This window comes from Lepisma saccharinum, chromosome 1 (genome assembly GCF_977018435.1).
Source record: "Lepisma saccharinum chromosome 1, izLepSacc3.1, whole genome shotgun sequence".
Lineage (NCBI taxonomy): Eukaryota > Metazoa > Arthropoda > Insecta > Zygentoma > Lepismatidae > Lepisma > Lepisma saccharinum.
This window is the reverse complement of record NC_139229.1, coordinates 139,673,559-139,700,801: the sequence shown is the minus strand read 5'-3', so window position 1 is coordinate 139,700,801 and position 27,243 is coordinate 139,673,559. Positions and strand designations below refer to the sequence as shown.

The following is a 27,243-nucleotide window of genomic DNA, read 5'->3' as shown; positions in this document are numbered from 1 at the left end:
GTTGCTCTTTAAAAATTTCTTTACAGGAAGTTCTATAACCTAATTATCCCGACATTCAGGACGGGTAAAAGTCGGGAAATTTTCGGAACGGGAAGTGTTCGAAATTTCCCGAAGCTCTGAAAATCTCGAATTCTACACGTCATTTTCAAATTAAGTGATTGGTTTTGCATTTCTGGAATAAAAACAAGCAATTTCCGATAAGTTCCAGGCACTTGCAATGCAGAAAACGTCGAGAATTAACAACTTTTTAAATTACCATTCGGTATTTCCCGACAGCTCGGGATTCCGAAAAGTCGGGAAGTCATTTCCCGAAGTCGGAATCGGGACGGGAAATTTTTTTCCTGATCCCGGTCCGACTTTTCGGGATGCCGTACACCCCTAGTATGCGGATTCCCGAAAAATCTGTACCGGGATCGCGAAACAAATATCCATACCCGATCCGAAGTAGGGACCATGATTTGCCCAAATTTTCTGGTTCCAAAGCAATCTGCAAATTCCAAATGATCGTCACGACCAAAATAATTTCCGTCCCTACATCTCGGTGTTGGCAACTGTGAGCACAAGCGCATCAGCGCCTCCTAGTTGATCAACAAGACAACTAAAAAGAGAAAATATCAACAGAAGTGAATGTTTCAAATATATGTTCCACATTTTGAAAGAACGTCACTTTTTGAAAACTGTGCTTTTTTACTTTTGTGTATGACGAAAACATTGTTTAAATGAAAGTGACTTATCTCTGAATTTTATTAATGCAAAAAAGATGACGCAGGTAAGAAGGGACAAATATTGTTATCCACTTTATTTTTAGAAAAAAATTGGCCTATTTTATGTAATTTTGATACATTGCAACTGAAAATAAGAAACATATGTTTATTTTTGGGGAGAGAACGGAGAAGGTAAGATACATGTTTTAGTTTGATTGAGAATGGAACTTTTTGTCTTGTGGTATTCTCATTTCGTGATAATCTAGAAAGAGTGATTGATTGTGTCATGTAGTCAGTATCTTCTAGTCTGTGATGCAAATTCCTGTGTTTTTAACCTACTCATGTATCTTGCAATCATTATTTAGGAACTAAATAGCTAGAGGGTAACTGTTCTGATTGTTTTATGATTTCTCCTAGCACAAAGACTAATTATCGTAGAATTTTGGAAATCACTGTCACATGAAATGTGAACCTTCCTTAAAGTAATGAGCACTGTTTGGACTCGAAAAAAGTTATTAATGTTGATAAAAACAACTTGAAAATTACCTTACGCATTTCTCATGGACAAGATATTCTCCGTCGACAAGCGACAGTAAATATCGTAGAAGCGTGGGAATGAATGTAGAAGTAAATCAGAACCTTAGTAGAATGCATTTAGGTACTTATTTTAATGCTAAGGGAACCAAACCTAACCTGCCTAACCTTACCACGAAAGCATATATTGAACTAAACCTTAAGTAATCGCTAAGACTCCACAGTATGTGTTAACAGACGTACATTGAAATCGAACCATGTAAAAATTGCATTCGTAGCATGATAAAATCCCAATAAAACAAAAGGAACTTGGGCCTAACATAAATTTGTGGTAACAGTAGTATAAGCCGGAGACACAGAAGACTCTGTTGTTTTCAAATAAAAATCATTGCTACTTACCTCATATGCATAGCGGAAGATTTTTCAAGCTGGCCATAACTTTTTTTCCAAGAAAAACACGTTACTTTTAACATTATAATAATTTATTGGTCGCTGCTAATTCGGCGGGCAAATCTTGACTCACGTTGTCTATCGTCAGCTGATATGCAGTATCGTCAGCTGATGTGCAGTGTTTCCAAACTTATGAACCAATAAATGCTGCACAAAGTATTCACAAAAGGTTTTTAAGCGAAAATTGAGGCTAGACTCTACTTTACGTCCTTATCTGCATGGTGATTGTTTCTTTGCGTTCGCGGTGCGCGATCGTGGTGCCTCACCCGGCATGTCTTCGGGTAAGTACCTTTTTCTTTTTACACTTTCTGTTCACGATATCCCCACTATCCATTCACGGGGTTGAGGTATGCCTACGAGGTTAGGTTAGGCCTGTTAGGTTAGGTTCCATTAGCACTCATTTCACCCCTAAATATGTGCTTCAGCATCTAAAAAATACCTCAGTACGTTCAATTGCGCATATCCGGACAACATCGGTTTTTCTCGATATGAAATTTTTGCTCGCTTTGGGATTTACGTTGTTGAATTCCTTATAAAATAAGCTTTCCAACGATATATGACATGTATTCCTTAGGAAAAGGACGTAAACTAGAGTCTTACCTTTTATTGGGAAAAAAAAAAAAACGCTCACACATCATCTTGTCAAACTTCCGCGTGGTTGCTACACTGTGAGGGGGTTACATAACCAAACGCACGGAACATTTGATTCACGTAGTCGACGGTAATGGCGGCGCGAGCTATCGCACAACGGAGAAGCATGATTGACGAAAAATACCTTATTTACAGGCGAAATACGTAGCACGATTATAAAAAAAATATCTCCGGCTTCAGAAAGTCCTCAAGAACACAATTCCGTAAGTACTTTCTCGTCTTTTCTCCTGTAAATTTTAAGAAATCCGTCTCCGACTTATACTACTGTTACCAAATTTGTTTCTTATAATATTAGTAATGGTAACGGTGCGATCTCGCACAAAGGAATTTCTTCATTTTTACAGGAGCAAGTACTTACGGAAATGAGTTCACACTGTCACTCTAGTGACACACACTTCCAGACTAAAATAGCATTCATTGCACATGAGGGTCCAAACAACAAAGGACACGTTCATATGGCGTATTCCCGTGCTACTTGTTACTTCAGTCGGAAAGCTCCTTAAAGGAAGGGTGCTCAGACCGAAGCAATGCGCTACAGGAGGAGTTCCCAACTAAGTGACAAGCGACATGGTGCCTTCAGTCTATTGGCAAGTGTTCGCTGCTAATTGTGCGAACAACAGATAGGCGGCACGAAAAACCTCACATTACAACAACAGATCTAGGCAACACGATAAGTCACACGTGTCGCTTTGTCGCTTCTGCGTCGCTCAAACTGGGCCATTTCCTCAATAGCTTGCAACATGTTGCCGTGGTTTGTTGTTCGTGCATGCGCGATGCAATGAGTGTCTTGCTTTAGGGAGATTGCGCACCAAAGCGACAAGGGACGCGAGGATTATCGGTTGAGGATTTTACCAACCGAACGCTGACCTGTGCTTCCCGTCATGCCGTTACGATGTGAGATGTTGCTCTTGATTGGCTCGTTTCCAAGCAACATGTGTCGCTTTGGTGTGAAAGTTGTCTTGGACCGAAGGACTCGTGTCGCTTTGGTGTGAAATCCTCGTATCGTTTGTCGCTTTGGTGTAAAATCTCCTTGAGGAAACGGTGCAGTCAGAGCTTGTGTCCCTACGGTTCGAAAGGCTGCATTGATTACCGACTGCTCACTTCCAAGCGACACGTGTGGTTTGTCGCCTCAGTATGAAATATCTCTCAGGATACTATTTATATTCTAATAACATAGAAAAGTAGAACTCTAATACTCAATCCAAGACCTGACGTCCGGAATCACTTTGCGATGTTTCTTCTTGTGTTACGCATGCTATTTATTTATTAATTTCATTTTACTTTTCTTTCCAAATTAATGTCATTTCGTGACTGCAAATTACTCCACAAATATAACTGTTTCCATGAATTCTTGTACCGCCTTTCAAGACAAACAAATCTACATAATATATTCTAAAAACTAACAAAATGGCATTACTTTCATAAGAAAATTAACACCGACATTGATCGCACTGCCATCTATGTTTCTCATCCGTCTGGGGAACCAGTTTCTTGGGTCGTTTTCCACACTACGTTATTCAAGGCGCTGTACCTTAGTTATTGTAATCAAAATATGTAATTACAATTGTCAAAAATTGAAATTTTCATTGAGGAAGCTGCTCACCTAGCTGAACAAACTATATTAGGCTCACATGACGTTAACTAATGCAAAATCCAAACACAAAAATGGATTACCAAAATTTCTTTTGAGTGCTGAATCATGAATCTCCTATTGGCGTTAAAGACAGATTTATATTGACCGAAACTGCGTTCAATATCGCATGAAATAATGGGATATATGTAAAATATGCAATGGATTTCACCGTGATAACTTGAGCTTGCATGTTCTATTGTTGACAAGTTGGATGCATTGTCTATTGCGAAGATTTAAAATAAACAGTACAGATGAACTGTAAACGTTTGGTATTTAACACAAGAATAGAAAATTTAGTATTAACATGAAAATGGAAAATGTTTGAAAATTTGGACATTATATGTAAAAGTAACTAAAACATGTCAAATATGTGCTAAAAGCTAATAAAATAACAAAGTATGGATAATAAAAGCAGCAGTTTTGGAGCTTACATACCAAGATTTGCAAAGATAATGTACAATAACATAGATTTTTAGCATTGTATGAATATATCAGGGTGGCGACAGACTTGAAAAACTGGGAAATGTCAGGTAATTTTGTCTTCATTGACTTTTTTTATGCGATGGAATGAATGTGCGAGGCGTTTGCTTTGAAAGATGTCGTTATGAAGCACTACATGGGAACAGGAAATCTTGTTGCTAAGTCTGAGCTTCAACTTTGAGGTCTCTTTTATACACAACACAATTACAGTGCCAGAAACTAGTGATGGGAGGTGGGGAGGGAGAGAGAGATAGGTTTCCGGAGGAGCAGAAAAAATTATAAGCCTCTAAGTATAACGTGGAAAATGAATTGAATTATCATTTTTTCTTGTCTAAGGGGACAGGACTGTCAACAAGTAGAGCGGTTGGAGGCGGGGGGAGCATACCACTGTGGCACCATCTGATAGTTGTCGGACGTTGTAGTACAGCATTTTGTCGGACATTCTGAACGAATAAGGGCACTATGCAACCCTGTAATTTGTCGAATGTCGTGGTACAGCATTTGTCAAATGAACATTTTAGGCTCAATTGATGCATATGATTTTTGTTGGATATCGCCATCCGACTAATGTTGAACTTTGACAAAATGTCTCACTACAACATGCGACAAAAATCGCATGGCACTCTTATGGAATTGATTGTTTTTGGATGTCTTCAGACGGCAACATCAGACGAAAATGGCATGCATAAACAGAGCCTTGTACATCTGAGTTTGTCTGCTGTGGTACCACATTTCATTGAAGAAACTTTTTGGGTCGTTTAAGCATGCAATTTTTGTTGAACTTAGCAGTTTGATATTTGTCATTCTGCGACATACGACAAAAATTGCATGCATCGCGCTCTTATGAATCCGATGTTTCTTGGATGTTCCAGTATAACATTTGTTGTCCTTTACGACGTTTGTCAGATACATCCAACAAAAATCGCATGCATAAACTGAGCCTTAGTCTGCTGTACCACTGCAAATATGCTGCTGGATTTTATTATTCTTCTGGCTCACTTAACCATATTTAATGTAGCAATTCCTACAAAAGTTTTCTTTCTTCCCCTTGGCTTTTACTGGTTTTTCACAAGTTATGATGCGTTTACAATGACATTGAACTATTCTTCGATATCAAGAAGAATCCAACAAATCAAGATATATATATATGTTGAATAGTATCACAAAAAGGTGACACACAAATCTGCATTGGTAAACGTTATAAAATTTTGAAAAGCGCATGCTGCAACATTTATATTGTAATTAACACCCCCCACCCCTATGTTCTGTCTGTTTAAACTTGTGAGAAATTTATATTAATCTGTTACTGAATCAAGTTAATGTGCAATGTTATGAAATAAAATAATAATAAATATGTAAATATTTTAATATTATAATTCCACAAATCATTCAGTCCTAAAAGCATATCACTTTCTTCAGTAATTGACGTTTCTCTGCCATACCTGCTAAATTTTCACATTTCATCTACTGATTTATACGAGGGTCATCCAGAAAGTAAGTTCCAATTAGCAGGGGACCTTAATTTTTTGCAAACGTGATAACAGTGTAAAATGTTAATAGCTGCGAAGTAGTGTTTATGAATGTGCAGAGATGTCTGGACACATTTTTCACCCATCAAAATAGTGAAATAACGCGAATATGGCATAAAATGTGAATTGTTGGCATTTTTCATCAATTTTAAAAACTGTACTTAAACAACGAAGAAATACCTTGAAATCTAACATTCTTGTATATTTTTAGGCTTATAGAAACAAATTGTGCCATATTTGTGTGTATAGAATGTGCAAGTTTTTCAACATTTTTATCCAGTAGAAAACTATAATGCATGTTTATACATGGAAAAATTCCAATATACACATTAAATCACACATTTCCCACGATTTTTGAACTTCTATCAGAACAATTTGCACCACAGAGCAAAGTAGCGGGGTTCTGATCAGAGATGGCTATTTGAATTTCGGCATCAGCCTCTGACCTCCAAGTTGGCCTCGGACCTCACAGGGCCTCAGCCTCCAGCCTCACATGGCCTCAGCCTCTGAGCTCCACCTCGGCCTCATATGGCCTCAGCCTCTGAGCTCCATCTCAGCCTCAGCCTCCGAACTCCAACTCGGCCTCAGGCTCTCAAGGCTTCTGGAGATATCAAACTCTCACAAAGAGTATAGCCCATGAAACCTAAAATTTGAAACAGTACTTTCAAAAAAACACCATGAAAGTATAAATTTAGGTATATTCCCCAGAAATGCACTAAAATGAAAATGTGAAATTGGGAGGGGGGGAGAATTTAACCAATTTAGAAAAAAATAATGAAAAATCAAGATCCTACCGATTAGGCATAAATAAAACAAGAGTAATTTTTTTACTTAGTTTATAATTGTCAGGGAAAAATGTAAATTTTGTCTTGGAAAACCTGGAAAAGTCAGGGAATTTAATTTCTGCTTCTTTGTAGCCACCCTGTATATGTACGAGGCCTATCCAGAAAGTAACTCACGTTTTGGAATAAAAACTAGACAAGTGAAAGTAGACATTTTTTATTATATTCATTTTGAAGGAACACACTTACACTTCTTTTCAATATAGTTGTCGTACAAGTTTAGGCACTTATCATAGCGACGAACAAGCTTACAAAGTCCATTGTCATAAAAAGTTGGCACCTGTGACTTCAACCATTTCTGCACACTATCCTGAATGTCTGCGTCATCATCAAAGCGCTTCGTTGTTGGGCAGATCTTCTTGTGGGGAAACAAGTGGTAGTCACTTGGTGCGAGATCCGGGCTATATGGCAGATGGTCGAAAACCTCCCAATGAAATGCCTGTAAAAGTTCCTGAGGCCGGACATTGTCATGAAACAGCAGGACTTTTGCACTCAGTTTTCCTCGGCGTTTGTTTTGAATTGCTCTTCGCAACTTCTGTAATGTTTCACAATATTTGTCAGCGGTAATTGTTGCACCACGTTCCAAAAAGTTGACTAGCTGAACACCTTCCCTATCCCAAACCACAGTAGCCATACGTTTTCTTGCAGACATGGTTTGCAAGCATTTTCTTGTTTTTTTTGGTGAACTGGTGTGTCCCCACTCCATGGACTGTTTTTTTGTTTCACAATTAAAGTGCTTAACTCAAGTCTCGTCCCCAGTAACAATATGATCAATAAAGGAATCGCCATCTTTGTTATAGGCCTCAAGGAATTTCAAGGCGGCTACTATCTGCTGAGTTTTGTGTTCCTCTGTCAAAATTTTCGAAACCCATCTTGCACAAAACTTATGGTAGCCTAACTTTTGGGTCACAGCTTCATGCAGTAAGCTTCGTGAAATTTGCGGAAACTCAAACGAGGGCTCTGTTATTGTAAAACGGCGATTTTCACGAATCTTGTTATTGATTTTTGCGACCAGTTCAGCTGTCACAATACTCGGTCACCCACTTCGGACATCTTTAAACATGAGGCACCAACGCCTCACTCCACTTTCACTCATCACTCTTTACCGTAAACTTCACACAGTTGTCGATGATTGTCAATCGGTTTAGTGTCTTTCGCCAACAAAAATCGTATGACCGACCTCACTTCACAACTGGCGGGATTTTCAATTGGAGCACTCATGTTAACAATGTATTATGAACAGAGCAGAAGCAACATGAACTTCACACGTCCACAGCTGGATGCGCACTGAACGGGTGGAAGTCCCTGCACAAAATGGCGGCGCTCACCCCGCCCCTAGCAGCACCCCGCGAAATGTGAGTGACTTTGTGTATAGCCCTCGTATTTACATATAAATCCGTTTCCTGGTCAAGAGTTATCGAAAGCAGCAACACTACATTGTTTTGTTTTGTAGGACACAAGTGTTTTCTCCTGTTCGAAACAAAATATAGATGTACCAGTTTTGCTTACATTAAAAGCTAACGCTAACGTTCGTTAGAACAATTGCGCAAATAAAGTAACCCCAAATAACTTATCAATTTAGCAACAATTCAACACACACAGTATCACTCTTACATCTCAAGGCCGATTGAAGGTACGGAGCTTGCCAAGTGCATCTTGTGGTAAGATAGGGTGGGGGAAAGCTTTTTGTATTTATGCATCGTCAATTTGATGAAGCCTTAGCTTTCTAGGGTTAATATTTAACAAGGGAGGTGTAAGGAGTGGCCCGGGCTGGTGACAGACTGTACACCCGTGAAAGTTTCCAAGCTTTCTTTCCTAAACTACAGACTTTGATGTTGTACAATACCTTAAAAGTTATTTCTACATGTGGAGACCACAAATAACCAAAATGGGACCATAGCACACCCAATTCCTCGCATCCTGGACAACTTTCACCATTTTTAAAAGCAGTTGTCATTATAATTGCACAAAAACATGCATGTAATCGAAGAATAACATGTAATTACTATCACCGTGAAACTTAACACTCTTAACCTAACTAGATGTAAAATTGATTTATATATACACACCTCGAAAATATGTAGTTCTCACTCCATAATAGCAGCAGATAATGCTGACGTCATAAATCATACCACATAATATCACTAAGTACTCACTTATAACACATAAAACAATGACAAATAATCATATGAAACACAATCTTCACAACCCACTCAACAATTTTTTAACTTTCTTGTAGGTGTTGGCAAGGTCACCAGCAACGTTTTTAACACATCTTTTATATTCTTGTTAGGAACCTGTCCTAAATTTAGTTTTAGTTAAGGGGCTATTCCTCGTATTGTGTGATGACCAAAATTAGCCTATGTAGCATACTGACATGCCTATTGTATCAAATCAACGTGTAACAAGGATTCAACTGTCCATCTAACACCAACGTTTTTTAATATATTTTTTGGAAGAATTTATGTCTTTAAAATACATAGAAACATTTTACATGCATGTTTGAAGGTGCCTTGTAAGGTACTTAACCTTGCGGACAAGTAAAGATGGCATATAGATTTTTTCCATGTTTTATTTGCCTAGTTCACCTGTAAAGAAGCATTTTTTTATTTAGAACAACCACACTTAGAAGCATAACCTTAACTTACATCACATATAAAACAACCATGTAATTTGTGTGAGTGAAATGGAAATGTGTCACATGCTACGGGACAGTGGCGTATGCTGGTTTTAACTAGTGGGTAATCTCAGACACTTGATTCATCCACCCACTCCTGAAGTCTCCCTGCAAATTTACCTCAACATTCATACAGCCATTATGGAAAACTGTGCGTTTACTCACTAAATATATAAAAAATAAATAAAAATGTTAAAAAACTTACGTGAGTGAGTATAAAAGTTTTGCAGACGACGTTTCACGAAGCTACGCTTCGCTTCTTCAGGTCACTTATCAGTATTTGTGTTGATAGAGGGAAAAAATTAAACAGGGATGACGGTAACCTGAACGAAACCTGGATTCACATGTTTAAGCGATGGGGAAATAATAGGAGTGAATCTGTTACATTCCATGTCACGCCGGAAGTGACCCGCGCTGCTTCTGAGTCTGTGGAGTTTTCATTAGAAGGAATGTAGCACATGTATGCTACTACAGACACTCCTTCAGTATGGTAGTACGGGCACTAATCTTTTAGATTTATTTCTTAGCCTACATGGCATTTTTAACTTCAGGTATTTTTAATTCCATATCCTATCACCCCTTTTAACCTAATCCTGGATTTCTTATGTTTTTGACGAAGTATTTTTAAATACTGATAAGTGACCTGAAGAAGCGAAGCGTAGCTTCGTGAAACGTCGTCTGCAAAACTTTTATACTCACTCACGTAAGTTTTTTAACATTTTTTTTTTTTTTTATACATTCATACAGGATTTACGAATGTATGTGTGAAAAATGTTACCTTATTGTTGCGACCACTGTCGAATAATTGTTGTGATTGCACTTGCAGTTAATCTACGTTTAGAATTTCAAACAATAAAACAAGATAATATAATAAATCTATAAGAAAAAACCTGTAACAAAGAATATGAAAGGAATTCGGTAGTGAAATAAAAACCCTCAATATTAATTGAAGTGTAAAATTCAAGTTACCCCAGTACCCAGTTACTCGTGCATTCCTGATTTTTGTTTTTATACACGGAAGTTTGAGTTCAAGACCTGTGGTACAGTACAACAGTAAAAGAGATTCTACTGGCCTACCTACATTAACTATTTGCAATTTCTCCGGAAAAGATCCCGTTCCAAATATTTTCACACAAAAATATTATATTATATCCATTGCCTTTAACTTTAAACACAGCACTAGCACGAATACTAAACCACTAACAGCTAAACAAATATTAAATTTTCGAATCGCTACAACATGCATTCAATTCCCTGCGCCAATATTCTATTGTGGTTCCTTCCTGCTTGACACAGAATTAAATTCCCTATGGATGCTGAATACTTCCCTTTCCCAGCTTTATATTCCCTGCGATGCGCGAGGTTCTATAAGTTTGAATCATTGCGCTTTTTGTTTATATATTTTACATTCAAACATCTTTTATCATTATGATCATCATTAATCTAAAGAGGGGGGGGGGGGAAGCAACTTAAATTACCTAATATATGTGTACGTATATATATAATTTATTTCTGATAGCTTCCCCTTTTAAAAATTATTCATTTCTGTGAAAGAAATACTCTCACTGGTTTTGAAGGCTACAAAGAAAGTAATCACGCATTTTAAAATACAAAAATGAATAAAAGTAAGCATATAAATAGTTTAATTACTTCATTAATCGATTTATTAAATTGTTATTTGACGTCGCTTTTCCGCCACTTTTGGCTAATCACTACGAGTGATGATATGAAATTGATGAAGGGACATTTACAAAGAGCACCCATGCCCAGCCCGGTATTCGAACCCTGGAGCTCTGACGTCGTAGGGAGCTGTGGCAACCTCTCCGCCACAGAGGTCGGTGTAATTTCTTGAATTTCTAGTTAAAATTTTAATTTATTTAATTACCGTCATCTTCAATATTAAAGCTTTTTTTTTCCTATAACAATATCTGTTGAAATAGCAGATATCAGGAAGACAGAAGCAAATGTAAAATGAGAATTAACATAGAATTGGTTCGCAAATATTGTTCACATATCCCTGTTTCTCGCGCACTTTCAGATGTATTTTCTCTACTTTCCTTTTCAGTACGTAATTTGCGAACCCAGAATTCTGTTTCCTGAGAAATTTCCCTGTCGTAAACAACACAGCTCCTACGATACAAAGGCCATTGGGGAAGAATGGCAGAAGAGCTGTGCAGAAGAGGGTGCCAGCCGAGGGAACGGCAAAAGCTCTGGGTTGGAGAGTGCGACCGATGGACTCTCTCCAGAAGGAGCTTACCCTTGCCACGGAATAACCACGCCTGAGAAGCAGTGTTTCCTTCCCCTCCCGTCAAGGGATTTAAAGGGAGCCGGTGGAATCTCACCCTGACGTCACCAGGTTCCACCAGCTGGAGAAAGTGGCTGAAAGCCTCTCGGATTCAGCGGCAAACGTTTGAAAAAGATTCGCGCGCTGGAAGTAAAGAAATATGCGAATCAAAGATTGGTTCGGAAGAATATTGCGAAGAAATAAAAAACAATTTTTTTTAAAAAAATTATAGTCGGGTCATCTCCGATTACCTAGGTGACCCAGAGTATACGCCGCTGCTACAGGACAGATTGTAATGTCAGTCACTCTCGGAACAAAAAATTACAAAAAATGAACATTTGATACACTGCTCCAAAGTACTTTGCTCATCTGCAGTGCTTGTTGGTAAATCTGAGGAATTTGGGTTTGTATTACAAGTTATGAAATTGAATGTAAATCAGAGTGAGAGCCTGAAGCTCCTGAAGAAAATGTGAGAAAAGTGTATTTTAATACTATTAAACTTGACAAAAGTTCTTTCAACCTTATGCATTGGTGTTAGTTTGATGCATTGGAAATTGTGGGAATCGTGGGTTGATTACTGAATGACATCATCCAGTGAATTTATCTGTATGATTTTTCCCCCTTTTTTTCAGGGTGCCATGTCGGAAGTACCTTTGCCACTAGACCCTCTGCCTGAGGACAAACTTGAAGACAGACGTTTATGGATTGGAAATTTAGATTTACGAATAACTGAGTAAGTTTTTTATATAATTTTGTTAGTATGGAATTTTATGTACCGTGACAGTTCATCTTTACATAATTATTACAAGAATGTTTTCTGGAGATCTCATGGTTTTATCCTTTCAATATTTATTTCCATCTAAGATGGACTTTCAGATTTTAAGTACAACATATTACACCATTCATGATGTCAGACATATTAATCTGTTGTTATCATTGTATTCAATGCCTTCTGTAGGAGGGTGTGCGGGGAGAGATGACTTCTTCCTAGGAATTCCATGTTGTGACTGTCAGACACAGTTTTTCACTTGCATCATAAAATTCACTACTTAAATAAATTCTATAAATAAATTCTGTGTATTTGTCTGAGTATTGAATTTTCAATTTTTGTTTTATTCAAGTTTTGTAGTATTCTAATACCAAATGTTATAATCAGGGAACAGATTTATATATCGTATCAATCCAAAGGATTATCCTTTATTTCATTGTAACTTTCTCTGGAGGCTTCAATTCACCAAGGTTCATTGACTTGTTTACAACAGCTGTCCACTCCTCTCAGGTATTTGAATTATGCATAGTCGAGTGTTAAGCAGACTTCCACTTCCTGATATATTGAGGCTACAAGGTTTACAACAGGTAAACAAGGAGTAAGCAGCTGACAATAATAGGAAGGTAAAAACTTACATATCAGCGTATAGGAAGTCTGCACGGACTGGAGAAACGATAGTTTTATTTTACTCTTCAATATTAACTTCATCATCATTCTTCCAAGTCTAGACAGGTATTTATCCTAATCCTTACCATGTATGATTCGGGTTCGAAGGTTCTAAAATCCAACGAGTGACTATTTGTCATTTCTAGTTTTTTAAGGTATTTTATTTCAGTTGTGCCTTTTGCTGCCAAGCATTTAACTTGTCTTTATGACAAGTGCTCTCATCATTTATGAGGATGAATGATGATTAGCTACATCACCCATTGGGAGTGGCAGGTTCGATCCCATCATTCATTAGAATGATACGTGGATGGAGATGCGGAGTTTTCACTTATTTCAATATGAGATAAATGAAAAATTTAGTTTTGTTAACAAGTTTTGAAATTTAATCCCACCCTTCCCCCCCAAAAAAAATTGTCTATTTTTTTGCTATTAGTATGTCATTGCAACAATTGTTTTGAGAATGCATAGCGTTTAAAGGTTTCATTCATGTTAACATTAATGTGGGAATATTTTTATGCCATGATAGATATCGACCTTTTACCGTGCTGATGAACTCGATGAAACTTTGGATCAATTACTAGACATAGCTCAAAGGTCTGTAAGTCTTAATCTGGATGTTAGTGGTCCAAGTGCAAGTTCAAGCGTAGCCCAATTCTCACTAGATGCCTTCAGCAACAATTATTAGAGAAACAACTTCACGAAAAGCAATTAGAGGAACAACCCCAACATTTTAGTGATTCAGGCCCAACACAGTTTGAAACTATGGTTGACTCTCAGTTTGTACCCCCCACGATATTAGAGGGTATCCCATTTCAAGGGGTAGCCGGGAAAGATGTCATAAAGTTTTTAGATAAGGTAGACAGCTTGGCCATCCTAAATGGCTGGGACAATACCAAAAAACAGCAAATGTACCCAGTTCTTTTAGGAGGACCAGCTTTGCGGTGGTTCGAAGCTTCGAGAGGGACACCAGAAAATCAGGACATTTCTTATGAGAATATGAGGGAAAAAAGTAAGGAAGAATTCATAGTTTCCTTGGATCAACTTCAGATCGAGGAACAGATTCGATATAGATTCCATAAGGAAAGCGAGCCAGTTTGAAACTATGTTAGGGATAAGCAATTGTTACTTATCAAAGCAGATCCTAACATGTGAGTACAAAGCCAGATAAAGCAAATAGTTAAGGGATTGCAGGTAGAATACGTGCAAGAAATCTACAATAAGCACTATGAATCAGTGCATGGGTTGCTTAAAGACCTGAAGTCATTTGAAAAGCCTCAGTTTTTGATGAGGCTGCGAAAATTGCAAGAGCTGAGGTGCAAAGTTCAAAAGGAAAGTCTATACTTTCCTTTCTATTCTGGAGCAACTACACTCTCGCAACAGCAAAATTCATTAGGTAATCACAATCTGGCTACTGCCGAGTCGACACAGTTTCGACCTACTTCAGAGATTGATGCAAGATTTAACGCCTTGCAGAAAGAGGTCGAACAGTTAAAATCGACTACAAATAACCAGGTTCAGGACACCGGTTTGGAAGCCAAATTGCCTAGTCTCACTCTCAGATTAGATGACATAGACAATGAAAAGCAAAACCCTAGCACTGACTCATCTGGCCAAAATCAATATAGAGTACCTTATTATTATAGAAACAATTCTCAAACAGAATAATTTTAGAGGCACATACAGGGGGAATTTCAGAAGACCCCAGTACAATAGGAATTATAGAAATGCACGCCCTAACAATTTAGATCATAATAGGCAATATGGTAACGCCCAACAATGGCGAGTACATGGAAACTTCCACGGACAGAACTCATGGGGTTCCTCAACCTCAGCAGGGCGAGGCCAGGACGTTAGGGATGAGCAACGTGAAAGTCTACGCTGTTCAATTTGTAATTACTCGAACCACTCAGCCGCCACCTGTTTTCAGAACAAGGGGGCTTTAAACGAGCGGTGACTGCCCATAGAAGAGACGTATGTGTAGATTTTGTAGGGAAGCAAATTTCTGTCTCTATGTTCAACCTAGAAATAGAGGGACAACGTCAAAGGTTTCTTGTGGATTCCGGGAGTCAAGTGTCAGTAACTAGCAATTGAGGTATCCCCTCGACTGCAAAACGTTTCAAAATTAATATGGTCATAAGGGGGTATTAAAGGACCAGATTGAAATTAAAGAGATTGTCCTGTTAACTTTTTCAGTAAACTGCTGCAAATTTAAGCAACCTTTTTGGGTGATTCCAAATTTTGAACATGGGACAATCCTCGGTAATGATTTTCTTAAGAGCTCATAAAGCAACATTGGATTTTGAACAGAATCGACTCACTTTGAGGAGATTCGGGACAGAAATCAGATTAGGACAGAACACAGGAAAAACTTCGACGTGTCAATCAAAGTTTCAAATCTTTTCAGGGACTTATTTGTGGCGGACTTTGTAGCATCTAGACGAATCAGAATTAAACCTAGGTTTCATGTATGTATTCCTGTCAAATTGACAAATTCTAAGTATCACATGTTAACTTATTTAGAACCAGATTTGCAGTTTCAAATGGACACGGGCTTGATGGTTCCCCAGTCCATTGTAAATCCTGAGGCATCATTAATTTTGATTACGATCTATATATTTAGTTATTTGAATCAAAATATGGACTTACGATTGTGAAAGTGGCAATTTTGTATATGTATATTTTCTAATTATGTTTTAATATTTTTGCAGTTAACTGTGAGAAGAGTCACTTTCGAGTGCTTTCACAGCCCATAGAGGACACCATAAATAACTTTTCCTGGTAATATTTGGCTCATGAAGGCATCCTTTCTGTGCTATGAGTCCTAGGAAAATGGCATTTTCTATCCTGGAAATATGCAGTCAAGCAACACAATCATGGTTGCCACTGGCACTGTAGAATTACATAACCCTGCCACAGAGATAGTGACAGGGTGAAGTACCTAGCTTTAACCCCTCCCAACATGCATGATGTTGCATTTCCAATGTTATGCTGTTGCATTGAAGTAGGACTTTATGCACTGTCTGAAAATGTTCATGCTCCAGAAGACTGTCTGTACCTTGATGGGTAATACAGTTTGCCTATTATATCCTACTAAAAAAAATGTATTTTCCCAACATGAAAAATTAATGCTGGTGGTAACCATGAATCTGTGCCACATGGTTGCAGTTATGCAGGATAGAAGATGTTATTACAGTGGCTCGTAGCACTGAAAGAGGACTTTATAAGCAAAATATTGCCAAGAAAGGTTCCTCTCCACGCACTGGTAAAAATTTGTTGCTATTGTACAGCAACACCCTGTGTATATATAAGTCATAGTAATTGAAATTCTTACATGCACCTTTATGATGTATGTGTTATAGTTCTTGTACTATAATCGTTCGAAACCACAGAGGGAATTATGAATCACCCTGTAAAATGCATCCATGCCACATGTAGGGTTCAAACCTTGGATCTCTGACTTCATAGTGTGTTACACTAATGTGCCATGGAGGTCAGCCCTCTGTTAATAAGTTAGACCAACTTGCAATGATGATTTTCTCCGTACCTAACTGTTTCTTTTTGTCTTTCTTTTATTGGTTTCAACTTGTGAAAATTCTGCAAAAATTTGGCACTATCCAGAAATTTGACCTTCTTTTCCATCGATCCGGGCCACTAGCAGGGCAACCGAGAGGATATGCGTTTGTGACATATAATGAGACTGCAGATGCCTTAAAGGCCATGAATGCTCTTAATGGGAAGCTAATAGGAACAAAGAAGATGATAGTTAGGTGGGCCCACAGTGTTGCCAAGGTAAGATAAAGTAAAATGTATTACTTTTATTATTAACCCCTTAAGTGTGGCATTTGTTGAACAAGTCGCTACTGGAAAATGTAGTTTTTTTGCTGGAAAATATAGGTTTTTCGTCAAATTCAGAATACGCCCTCCGCATTGTGCTGCTGTAGTGTGGAAGGCATATACCGGGTGATTTTTTTAACCTGAATCATTTGAATATCTTGAAAAAAATCACCCTACAAAAAAATGTTCCAAATAAAAAGTTGATAGTTTGGAGGGGGAAGTTTAGTGGTGCAACAAAAGAACACCCTCTCCCCCTCTTGTAGGTGGGGTGGGGGGCAACTTTGAAATTTCAAATAGAAACCCCTTTTTTTTATTACAGATTCGGATTTTACGGAAAAAAATACATAAGTTTTGTCTGAAACATTTTTTTCGATTCGTGTTAGATGGCGCTATAATCGACAAATTTTCATTTCTTGAATGTTTACACTTTAAAACCAATGTATTTCATTTCGCAATTCATTTAAATTCAAAAAATAAAACATTCTGATGCATGAACTTTGTACTAATTCTTGACAAATCTTTTGAGATTTCATTAAGCTGGTAATTCGCCTATTTACAACATTTAAAAGTTAGATTCGATATTTGTTTAATTTTTTTTATTGTTGTGTCAAACATGCTTAACAAAGCTACAACAGAAAAATAAAATAAAATAAAAATAAAACAATGTCAAGAAACAATTCCTTTTTAGACTTTTCCTGTTAAATCATTGTTTGTTTTTCATTGTTTTTTAGATCACAATAATGCCCCGAGCGATTAATTTGACTAAGCTGTTGATACTTTTTAATATCAATGGATGTATTAACTGTAGAAGAGAAAATTGAAATGGTTCTTGTGTATGGAGAACGTGGCAGGAATCTCCGTCAAGCTGTCGTTGTTTATGCTCAGCGTTTTCCAGACAGGGTGCGTTCTTTCGCTTCATTTCAACGTACAGTCAATCAATTTACTACTGAAGGAAGTGTTAAACCTAAACAAAGGACCCATCGAAGAACAGTTACTGGAGAAGAAAATGAAATTAATGTGTTGGCTGCTGTGGCCCATGATCCTCATGTCAGCTCGCAAGAAGTAGCTCGAAATTCCGGATTGTCCCAGAGCAGTGTTTTGAAGATTTTACATCGTCATAAATATCATCCATATCATGTGTCATTGCATCAAGAACTTCATGGCAATGATTTTCAAAATCGAGTGACGTTTTGTCAGTGGGCACGTGAACAAATACAAATTTCTTTCGTCTGGTATTGTTCTCTGATGATTCATCTTTTACAAAACCACGGAACCATTTTGAAACTTAATGTAATTGAGAAGTGAATGTAGTTTACTAGCCATCGAGATATCTAGAGCTAAGAATTGTCTAGTAATTTTGTATTTTCAAAATAAATTTATTTGTTTTACAACAATTTCAAGTCCTGGAACAAAAATGTTTTATTTTTTGAATTTAAATGAATTGCGAAATGAAATACATTGGTTTTAAAGTGTAAACATTCAAGGAATGAAAATTTGTCGATTATAGTGCCATCTATCACGAATCGAAAAAAATGTTTCAGACAAAACTTATGTATTTTTTTACGTAAAATCCGAATCTGTAATAAAAAATAGGGGTTTCTATTTGAAATTTCGAAGTTGCCCCCTGCCCCACGTACAAGAGGGGGAGGGGTGTTCTTTTGTTGCACCACTAAACTTCCCCCTCCAAACTATCAACATTTTATTTGGAACATTTTTTTGTAGAATGATTTTTTTTCAAGATATTCAAATGATTCAGGTTAAAAAAATCACCCGGTATATACTTCTACTACAGCTAGAACTATCTCACCAAACGTCTGTGTGACTATATATGCCACAGTAAATCGAATATAGTTGAAACAAACATAAGGTGTATATATACACCTTCCGCACTACAGCAGCACAATGCAGAGGGCATATATATACGCCATCCACATTTATGGGGTTAAAGTTAGTAAACTAGCAATGCCAGAAGTATTTCTCTGACTCAGTTCCAAATGTTACATGATTTTGCCCATTATGCTGGATAATGAGGAGAGCAGTAGTTTTCTCATTGTCTCATTGTAGATTGTGGTTAACTCTGAACGACACGTGTAAGTCATCAAGTTGTAAAGTTAACAACTTGCAGAGCGGAAATATATTTATGATACTCTGTGCCATTCAAAGTCTACTTTCATATAAGATATCCTTTGCACTACATTTCTTCATCTGTTTCCATCATGCCTCATTATTTGATATTTTCAAGTTGTATAGGGCTGAACTTCCAACTGCTGTGCAATGAGTTTATTGTTTTACATGCACCATTTTTACATAACACACCAACGTAGCCGAATTATAATAAACAAAAATAAGACTGTTCCTGGTTATTAATATTATGTTACATACAAATATAAAGATAAGACCAGGTGTTCCAGAAATAATTAAGGGGTTACAAAAATTTGTTTCTAGGAAAGTATTGAACTTATGTGAATGAAACAAGTCCAGACCGAACAAGGAAGTCAAACATGTTTTTTTACCCCTACAAATGTTCAATGTGTGCACCACGGGTGCCATGACACACATCAACTCAATAGTAAAATTCGTGTCACACTTGCATTAACACGAACCTGTCATTAGTGTGTATTGCTGTGATGATATGCTCCCTTAGGTCTGCTATATCAAGTGGCATCAGTGGGACAATGTCTTTGATAAACCCCCACAAAAAGAAGTCACATGGTGTAAGGTCCGATTATCTAGGGAACCAAAATACTGAACAAAACACTGTGGGTGATGTGAGTGTCACCTAGTGGCAGCAATGTAAACTCTCAGCTTAACAAAACATACACGCACAAACTCTTTGCGTTCCTCGATCGTTCTGGACTGGTTTCAATAACATAAGTTCAGTAGTTGACTTGCAATAAATTTTTGTAACCCCTCAATTATTTATGACACACCTGGCACAATAAATTCAAAACTTAACAAAGGTACCTATTTGTCAATTCTTGCTGAGATCTGACTAAACCTATTGAGAAGCTCTAGTGCACATTAGCCTGGATGATGGGTAGCTAATAGGAGTTAAAACCAAGGAACTTCTGTTACCAATCCTTCAATCTTTATTTCCTGACCATAATTAGAAGAATGGTAACATTCCAACCTGCTGTTCAGTTCACTACATGAAAGAAATAGTAACATACTCCAGTTGTGAAAATAAATTAAATTAAAAGAAGCAGCAGCAGTGAATTTACTACATAACTGTGTGCTCATATTGAATATGCACAATTGATATTTACTGCATGATTTTGTGCAAAATAATTTTTCACTCCTTGTATTACCATAAACATATTTCACAATGAGAATCCATTTTCATATTTTGAGAAATGTGAGATGGGTTAGTAAATAATTACAGAGAAACTTGTATTCATGTTTTCCGCAAAGCTGTTTTTAGTTTGTTTTATTAATTTTGGTGGCCACTGCCACCATCCTCTTTGTGACTTTTTCCATTGTTGCATTTCTGTTGTTTTTTGTTTCTAGATTGCCGCTAAGTGTGCTGTTGTCACGTATCTGCCTGCGCCCATGTCATCTGCCGTTCACTGGTGTTAATTGCAGCAGTAACGGAATCCATGCTTGGTGTGCTTATTTTGACCAGCTTCTTATTGCACGTCCTTTAAAATTATTCACTAAGAAATATTGTCCTTCGTTAGGACATAAGGCTTGCAACTGAAGTCGGTACAATAACCTAGCAGAAATATAAAGATATGGCAGTGGAAGGCTTAAGCCGTAAAATTGTAGGTTTAGAGGAATTAAACATAAAAGGCTTGATAGTAAAGAGGTTTATTCAACATAATGCCTGAAGGGCTTGAGACTACATAAATGATGATGATAAGAATATAAACCCCAATCTAAATTCAATAAATAATAAAGAAACAATTAAATTATACAATTAAATCTTTACATAACTAAGACTTCCATACACTTTATTTAACCAAAAGGGAATTATAGTAATTTCATTTTAATATTAATTTTCCCACAAAAGACCTATCTCAGAATAGAACAAAGAGTGCTGTGCTTTAACTAAAAATCCCAACTAAATACTCTACATAAAAACTTAAAATACAAAACAACTACTCCCTGTACTTTGTCCCATTCCGAGATGACCCCTTTCAACACTAAAAGAGAACTCAACTTAACGTGCTTTAACCTCAGCTAATCAGTGGGAAGTGAAGTTCCCACACGAGGCTTGCTTTCCTCCGGTATTTCATAGCCACGCCCCTTTTTCCAAATCAAAGCCATCTGGTGACAAACTAACTAAACATTTCTCTTTCTTTTCACTCAAAGACCTTGCATATGGTTATATTGTCCACTATCAATGTTCAGTTCGGCTTGGAAGTGCATGATGGCATGTGTTTCCTTTGTTTTTAGTGTGTATGAGTGTGTGAACTTTGTGTTTGACATACTTTTTGATTTTGTGGTTGTAGTATTTTAGTGTGGTGGTGGGTTGGGCTTTTTTTTTGCATCTGTTAGGTGCTGTTGAATTCTCTCATTTGGTTAAGGTTTGTTATGATGTTAACAAGTTATGCTCTACATTTTCCACCTAACTGTGTTGTTTTCTAAAAAAAAAAATTCACCTAATTTTTTCCTGAGACTAGCAAGTTAGCGTTGGTATATTTAGGCATTTTCTTAGTGACAATATAATTTCACCCCTATATAATGTACTTCAAGAAATAATACAGTGGAATTCTGAATTTTACCTTTTCCTGTATTATACTTTCAGTCTTCATGGTTCCAGCACAGCAACATGTTATATAATTCCAGATTTTACAATTACATTTATTTTACACATATAGAAACCTGTACCTCACATATTGATTGATTGAGTTCTTGTTTGAAGTTCACTCTGTTCATAGTAAGGCTAATTGGGACTGGACCTACAGTTTAAAGTGGGATCCAAACTACTATGTGCCTCCACTGGGTATCGGACCCGGGACCCCTTGATTACAAGGCAATGACGATGCTACCACTCCGCCATTGGGGAGAAAAAGAAGGAATGTTGGTGTAAAGACAAGCGGTAAATAATGTGTGCAAAAAATTTATGGTACAGAAACTACATACCTTATTCTACTGTTCCACATATTCACAATACCTATTCAAGCACTTATCATAGCATGATACCAGTTATTGAGACCATCATTCTACTCAGTTGCTGCCCATGTATCCAACCATGCAGTGACAGTGTGCTCCTCAGTCAGCAGTAGAGGGATACATTTGACACAGATTTTCTTGTACCGAAGGTGTACTGTAACAATTGCATGAAGAAGAGATTGTGAAATTGCAGGAAAACTTTCATGCAGAATGTCTACTGTGACATTTCGGTCAGCCTTAATTGCTTCATCGATCTTTGTCTTTAAGGCCTCTGTCTCAAGCGTGAGTTATACGTCTGCATCATTTTGCTGCTTACTCGAATGTTCCATCTGGAAAGCTCTTTGCTACGGCTGATGAACTCAAAGACGCTGTCACTATATTCGCTGCAACTGAGTACAATGATGGTATCAACAAACTGATGTCACGCTATGATAAGTGCTTGAATGGGTATGGCGAATATGTGGAAAAGTAGAATGAGGTATGTAGTTTCTGTACCATAAATTTTTTGCACACCTCATTTGTCATTTGTGTTTTACACCAAAACCTTCCTTTTTTTCTGGATGACCCTTGTACATGCTGGTTTATTAACATGTAAATATTAATTTATAACCTCATGTAAATTTGGCTGTTTTGGAATAACTCGCACCCTGTTGTAACTTTCTTATCCATGGAATATCAAGCTCATTTTTTATTTTTTACATATCCCTCTCATTGAGTTCTCTTTATGCTGTAAATATCACATTTTTATTATTATGGTCTTTCCCTGTTGAAGATAATCCTAAACTTTGATTTTTGTAGGAAAGCGAATACATATTAGTTTTGCCCTGAATTCAGCCATATGCATTAGAGATGGTGATAAAACTTGCACAAAATAAAATATAGCTTCAAATGTAATAAAACCCAAGCTTTCTATTATTTTTCTCAGCTAAGTTATCAAATTTATGGCAACTGTCTGCAATGGCCAAAAATGTTGGAAGCCATGAAACAAAAATGGGCGCCATATTAAAATCAAGTCATTTAAGAGGGAAATAATACCCGTTTTGAACTACGCTTGCATAGGGGTTACACCAGCAATATATATATATATATATATATTAAAAAATTGTCGCAACCAGATTATTATTACTATTTATTTTTTAACCATTTGATATGAATTGACCCTAACATGTTTTTTGGTATTGCATGTAGATTTTGTTCTGCATTTTATTGAATATCCTGTATAGTTTTGAAAATTTAAGTCTCTCAGGATCTATTTCATCTAAATAAAATCGGAAATGAAGAATGTGTGGTAGAAATCACATGACAGTGCACTATTAACAATTTTTTCAACATTGATATCTGCATGCGGGTGTTAGGTAGTTCACATGTTTACAGTTACTCATGAATAAATAACTTAAGTTTTTTATGTGTATTTTTTAATTTTCAGGAGGAGATGGACAAACCAAAGCCTCAAATTGATATACCAGTTCTAGCTGGAGCTAAAAGTGAGAAGAAAATCAGGTAATGTGATTCAAACTTGGTAATTAAAATAATACAGCTGTCAATAATACACATTTCTTTGTCCTCTTTATATCACATGGGTCTCTGTTTGAAAGGCTAAGTTGTTGTTGTATTAATATTCATATACAGTCCATAAAATTTTACACAGCATGCTAACATATAGAAATAAAAAAATATATATGCTCCTCCATTTGCCCTAAAAGTTTTGTTAAATCAATCAACTTTGTGGCTACAGAGGCTAATTGGTACTGGACCTACAGTTTAAAGTTAGATCTGAACCACCATGCATTGTACCTCAACCAGGGATCAGACCTGAGACTTCTTGATATGTGACTAATTTTGTACACTAGTACAATTGCTGCTTTACAAAATCGTCCAGATAAAAAAATGAATACTGTCCTGGAACTTGTGGAATCCAGAAGGCTACTGATGCGTGATTGCTCTCTCCGAGAAACATTGCAGTTATGACCATGTCCAATGCAGCATGTGTAGGTGCCACGCAAGCACCACCCAGATGCACATTTTGAGATTATCTTTCACCTCACAAATTATGTAGCTATGCTGCTGGTTAAATATTAGATTTCTGAACTTGCTTTTATTACACATGCAATTTTAAACTTTAGAGGATGGTCAGCCTAAATTTAGACCACCGTGTGTATTGTGATATGGACTGGTAGTAAATATATGGACCACCACCGCATGGCAGCAATTAATGCATCATTTCTTCAAGACTGCACACCATATTTCAGTTCTGTCTTTTTTGTTCATTTGTATACATATTAAGATATGACTTACTCGAATCACAAAACAATATATTTATTTTTACTATTTTTAAGAAATATATATTTTTTTAAATGTCTATACTTTCCCTCCAAAAATACGTTATGTAACTTGTGAATGGATATTAGGCTACAACCCCCCCCCCCACCCTTGCAGTCACTGCTTACTAGTGTTGCAATAGTGTGTGGTGTGTGTATAATATGTGTAAAAAACATTTCAAGTATAGTCTTCTTTATGTTACCCTCCATACTTCGGCCTCTCAATGGCACACTAGTAATGCTGTTGCTTTGTAATCAAAAGGTCCCAGGTTCAATACCTGAAGGAGACACATAGTGATTCAGATCTCACTTTAAACTGTAGACCCAGTTTCAATTAGGGCCTAGTCTATCTATGTACAGAATGGATTTACACAAAACAAACTCTCCATGCGTTACCCCCACACCCCCTATACGCCTTCATGGCGTGGTGCTATGCACAGGGGAACACTTTACCTTTTTACCTTTACCATGCTGTATACTTCAATTATCAGTGGAGAAGAAATGCTGGAAGTTTTTTGAGAGAGTGTAAAATACAAGTTCAAGTGCATTTGTGTGTAAGCCCTCCTCTGGTTTCCATTTGTCTGAAGCAGATTTTTTCTCCTTTGCCAGTTGATAAAGACTGGCTTTAACAGCTCATTGGAGTGGTCAGCACATTGAAGACATCATTTAAATGTGTGGTCTTGGGTTCATGATTAGCCTTGTTTGAGGTGACAACAACAAAGAAATGTTAATAACTTCGTCATGGTTGGTGCTAAAGCAACAAAAAGCATACAGTTGAACTCGTGAGAAAACTTCCTTTTGAATTGAGGTGTTACAAGCTATGGTTTCCATTTAATTTTGAAGTTGAATTCAAGATGACGGCTGTCATCATCATCTGCCCTACAATATTTCCCCCCACCCCTATTACAAAGCTACAGTGTAAGTTTTGTGGAACAGTATGTCATTCAACTTTTATTTGGGTGTCTCCATACCTTTGGTCTACCCTGTAAAATGCTTCTAGTTTACAGATGAATCAATCCAGTCCCAAAACTGTTTGTACATGTTCAAATGAATCACGAACAAGTGGTTGAATTGAACGCTTAAAATTGACAATTGAAAGTCGTTGAACAGCAAGTCTTGAATGGTCTGAAATTGCATGTGTACACGATGAAAGAAAAATTGGACAAGTTCACATTTTATCAAAACAGTGTGTACAGCATGAAAAGAAATAAATAGGCTAGTGATTAGCTGTAACAAGACAATAGATTTCTTTGCAAAGAAAGATGTAGGGCATATTATAACCTCGAAAGAAGTATGATGTTGATGTATTTTCTTGGTATTTATAGTATAAATGTAATCCAAGACACCAGAAAAATAACGTGAACACCGTAAAATAATTTTACAAACATCTCATTTCCACAGATATGCAGATAGTTGTTTTTCATTGTGTTTATCCAAACTTAAATTTAAGATCAACACAAAATATTATGTTTTACGGTTGGTTGTCGAACATATTTTATTATCACAGTACTCACTGCTGTAGAAATGCACATGTTGTATTATTGCAGTTAAATAAATACAGACAAGAATGTTCCAAATGTGTTGCACTTTCTTCGTCATTTTTCTCGTCACGACAGATAGCATAGATACCTCGATGCTTCTTTTCGATAATTGATTTGAACAGCATGTGCTCTGATTGGACGACAGTCAAGCTTGGATGGCGTTATTTATAACCATTCCTAAGTAGAAAATCTTGGACCTAACCTTCCATTCAATGAGAAACATGACATAATGTCTGACGTCATTTCCTTTTAAGCATTCAATTCAATGACTTGATCATGAGTTATTTGATTGTGTACAAATTGCTTTATTATGTGTAAATACTGTGGAACCTCTATTTTATATTCTTTGGGGATCAAGGTGAAGGTGAAGAAACTTAAAATGCAGGAAAATGCAAAATCTGGGAAATCTTATACATTTTGCTTTATTGGGACCATAAGGAATGAATGTATAATGTAGATTCCACTGTATTGGTCACATACACACATTTACAGATATTCCTTTCTCTCCCTCTTCTTTTCTATCCCATCGTAGTTTCCAGATTTGAATCCTGTCATGAATGTGGGATGCTCCTTTGTGACTGTGTATCATTTTCAGTACAGTCAAATTAATTTGCTTAAAGTTGCAAACATAAAATTAAGAAAAAGATATTAACTTATCCGTGATCTATACTAGTATGTATACAACGGCAATAAGCCTCTGTGAAGCAATTCATATGGTGTTATGTTTAAGAAGATATGTAGAAGATAACAGAGACATAATTGAAATACATATCCCATACACTTGTGCTGTCTCTTATGACAGTAACATTGTAATTACCTTTATCTGTTCTAATATTTGAAATGTATTCTTATTATAATTTGCACAATCTACCTGAATGAAAAAAAAAATCTTGTTGATGTTCATAAATGATTGTGAAATTTTATGTCTTTACAGTCGAGAAACAACGATACAAGCCATTGAAGCTAAGTTAAAGTTGATGGAGCAGAGCACATCAGATGACAACTTTGAGATCAAAATAATTCCAACGAAGGAAGCTTCCTCTGTAGATAGAAGTAGATCTTCTCTGAACAAAAGACATAAAACTGTTAGAAAAGAGTCAAAACCTTACTTCAGAAAATGTCATTGAAGTTGTATTATAATTAAATGCAAAATGTGTATTTGTTAAAACATTAAAATCACACACAAACAGCATGATAAAAAACACTTCGGAGTTCT

At 36.8% G+C, this 27,243-nt stretch overlaps 1 protein-coding gene across 1 annotated transcript; it reads left to right on the top strand.

Moving 5' to 3' along the window:
• Positions 1 to 586: 586 nt before the first annotated feature.
• Positions 587 to 27,243, top strand: LOC145989116 (putative RNA-binding protein 18). The gene is made up of 5 exons (XM_083124412.1): positions 587 to 769; positions 12,417 to 12,519; positions 16,797 to 17,008; positions 23,595 to 23,668; positions 26,962 to 27,243. Exons 1-5 carry the CDS (start codon positions 761 to 763, stop codon positions 27,152 to 27,154), a joined length of 591 nt encoding a protein of 196 aa, XP_082980538.1. The 5' UTR covers positions 587 to 760; the 3' UTR covers positions 27,155 to 27,243.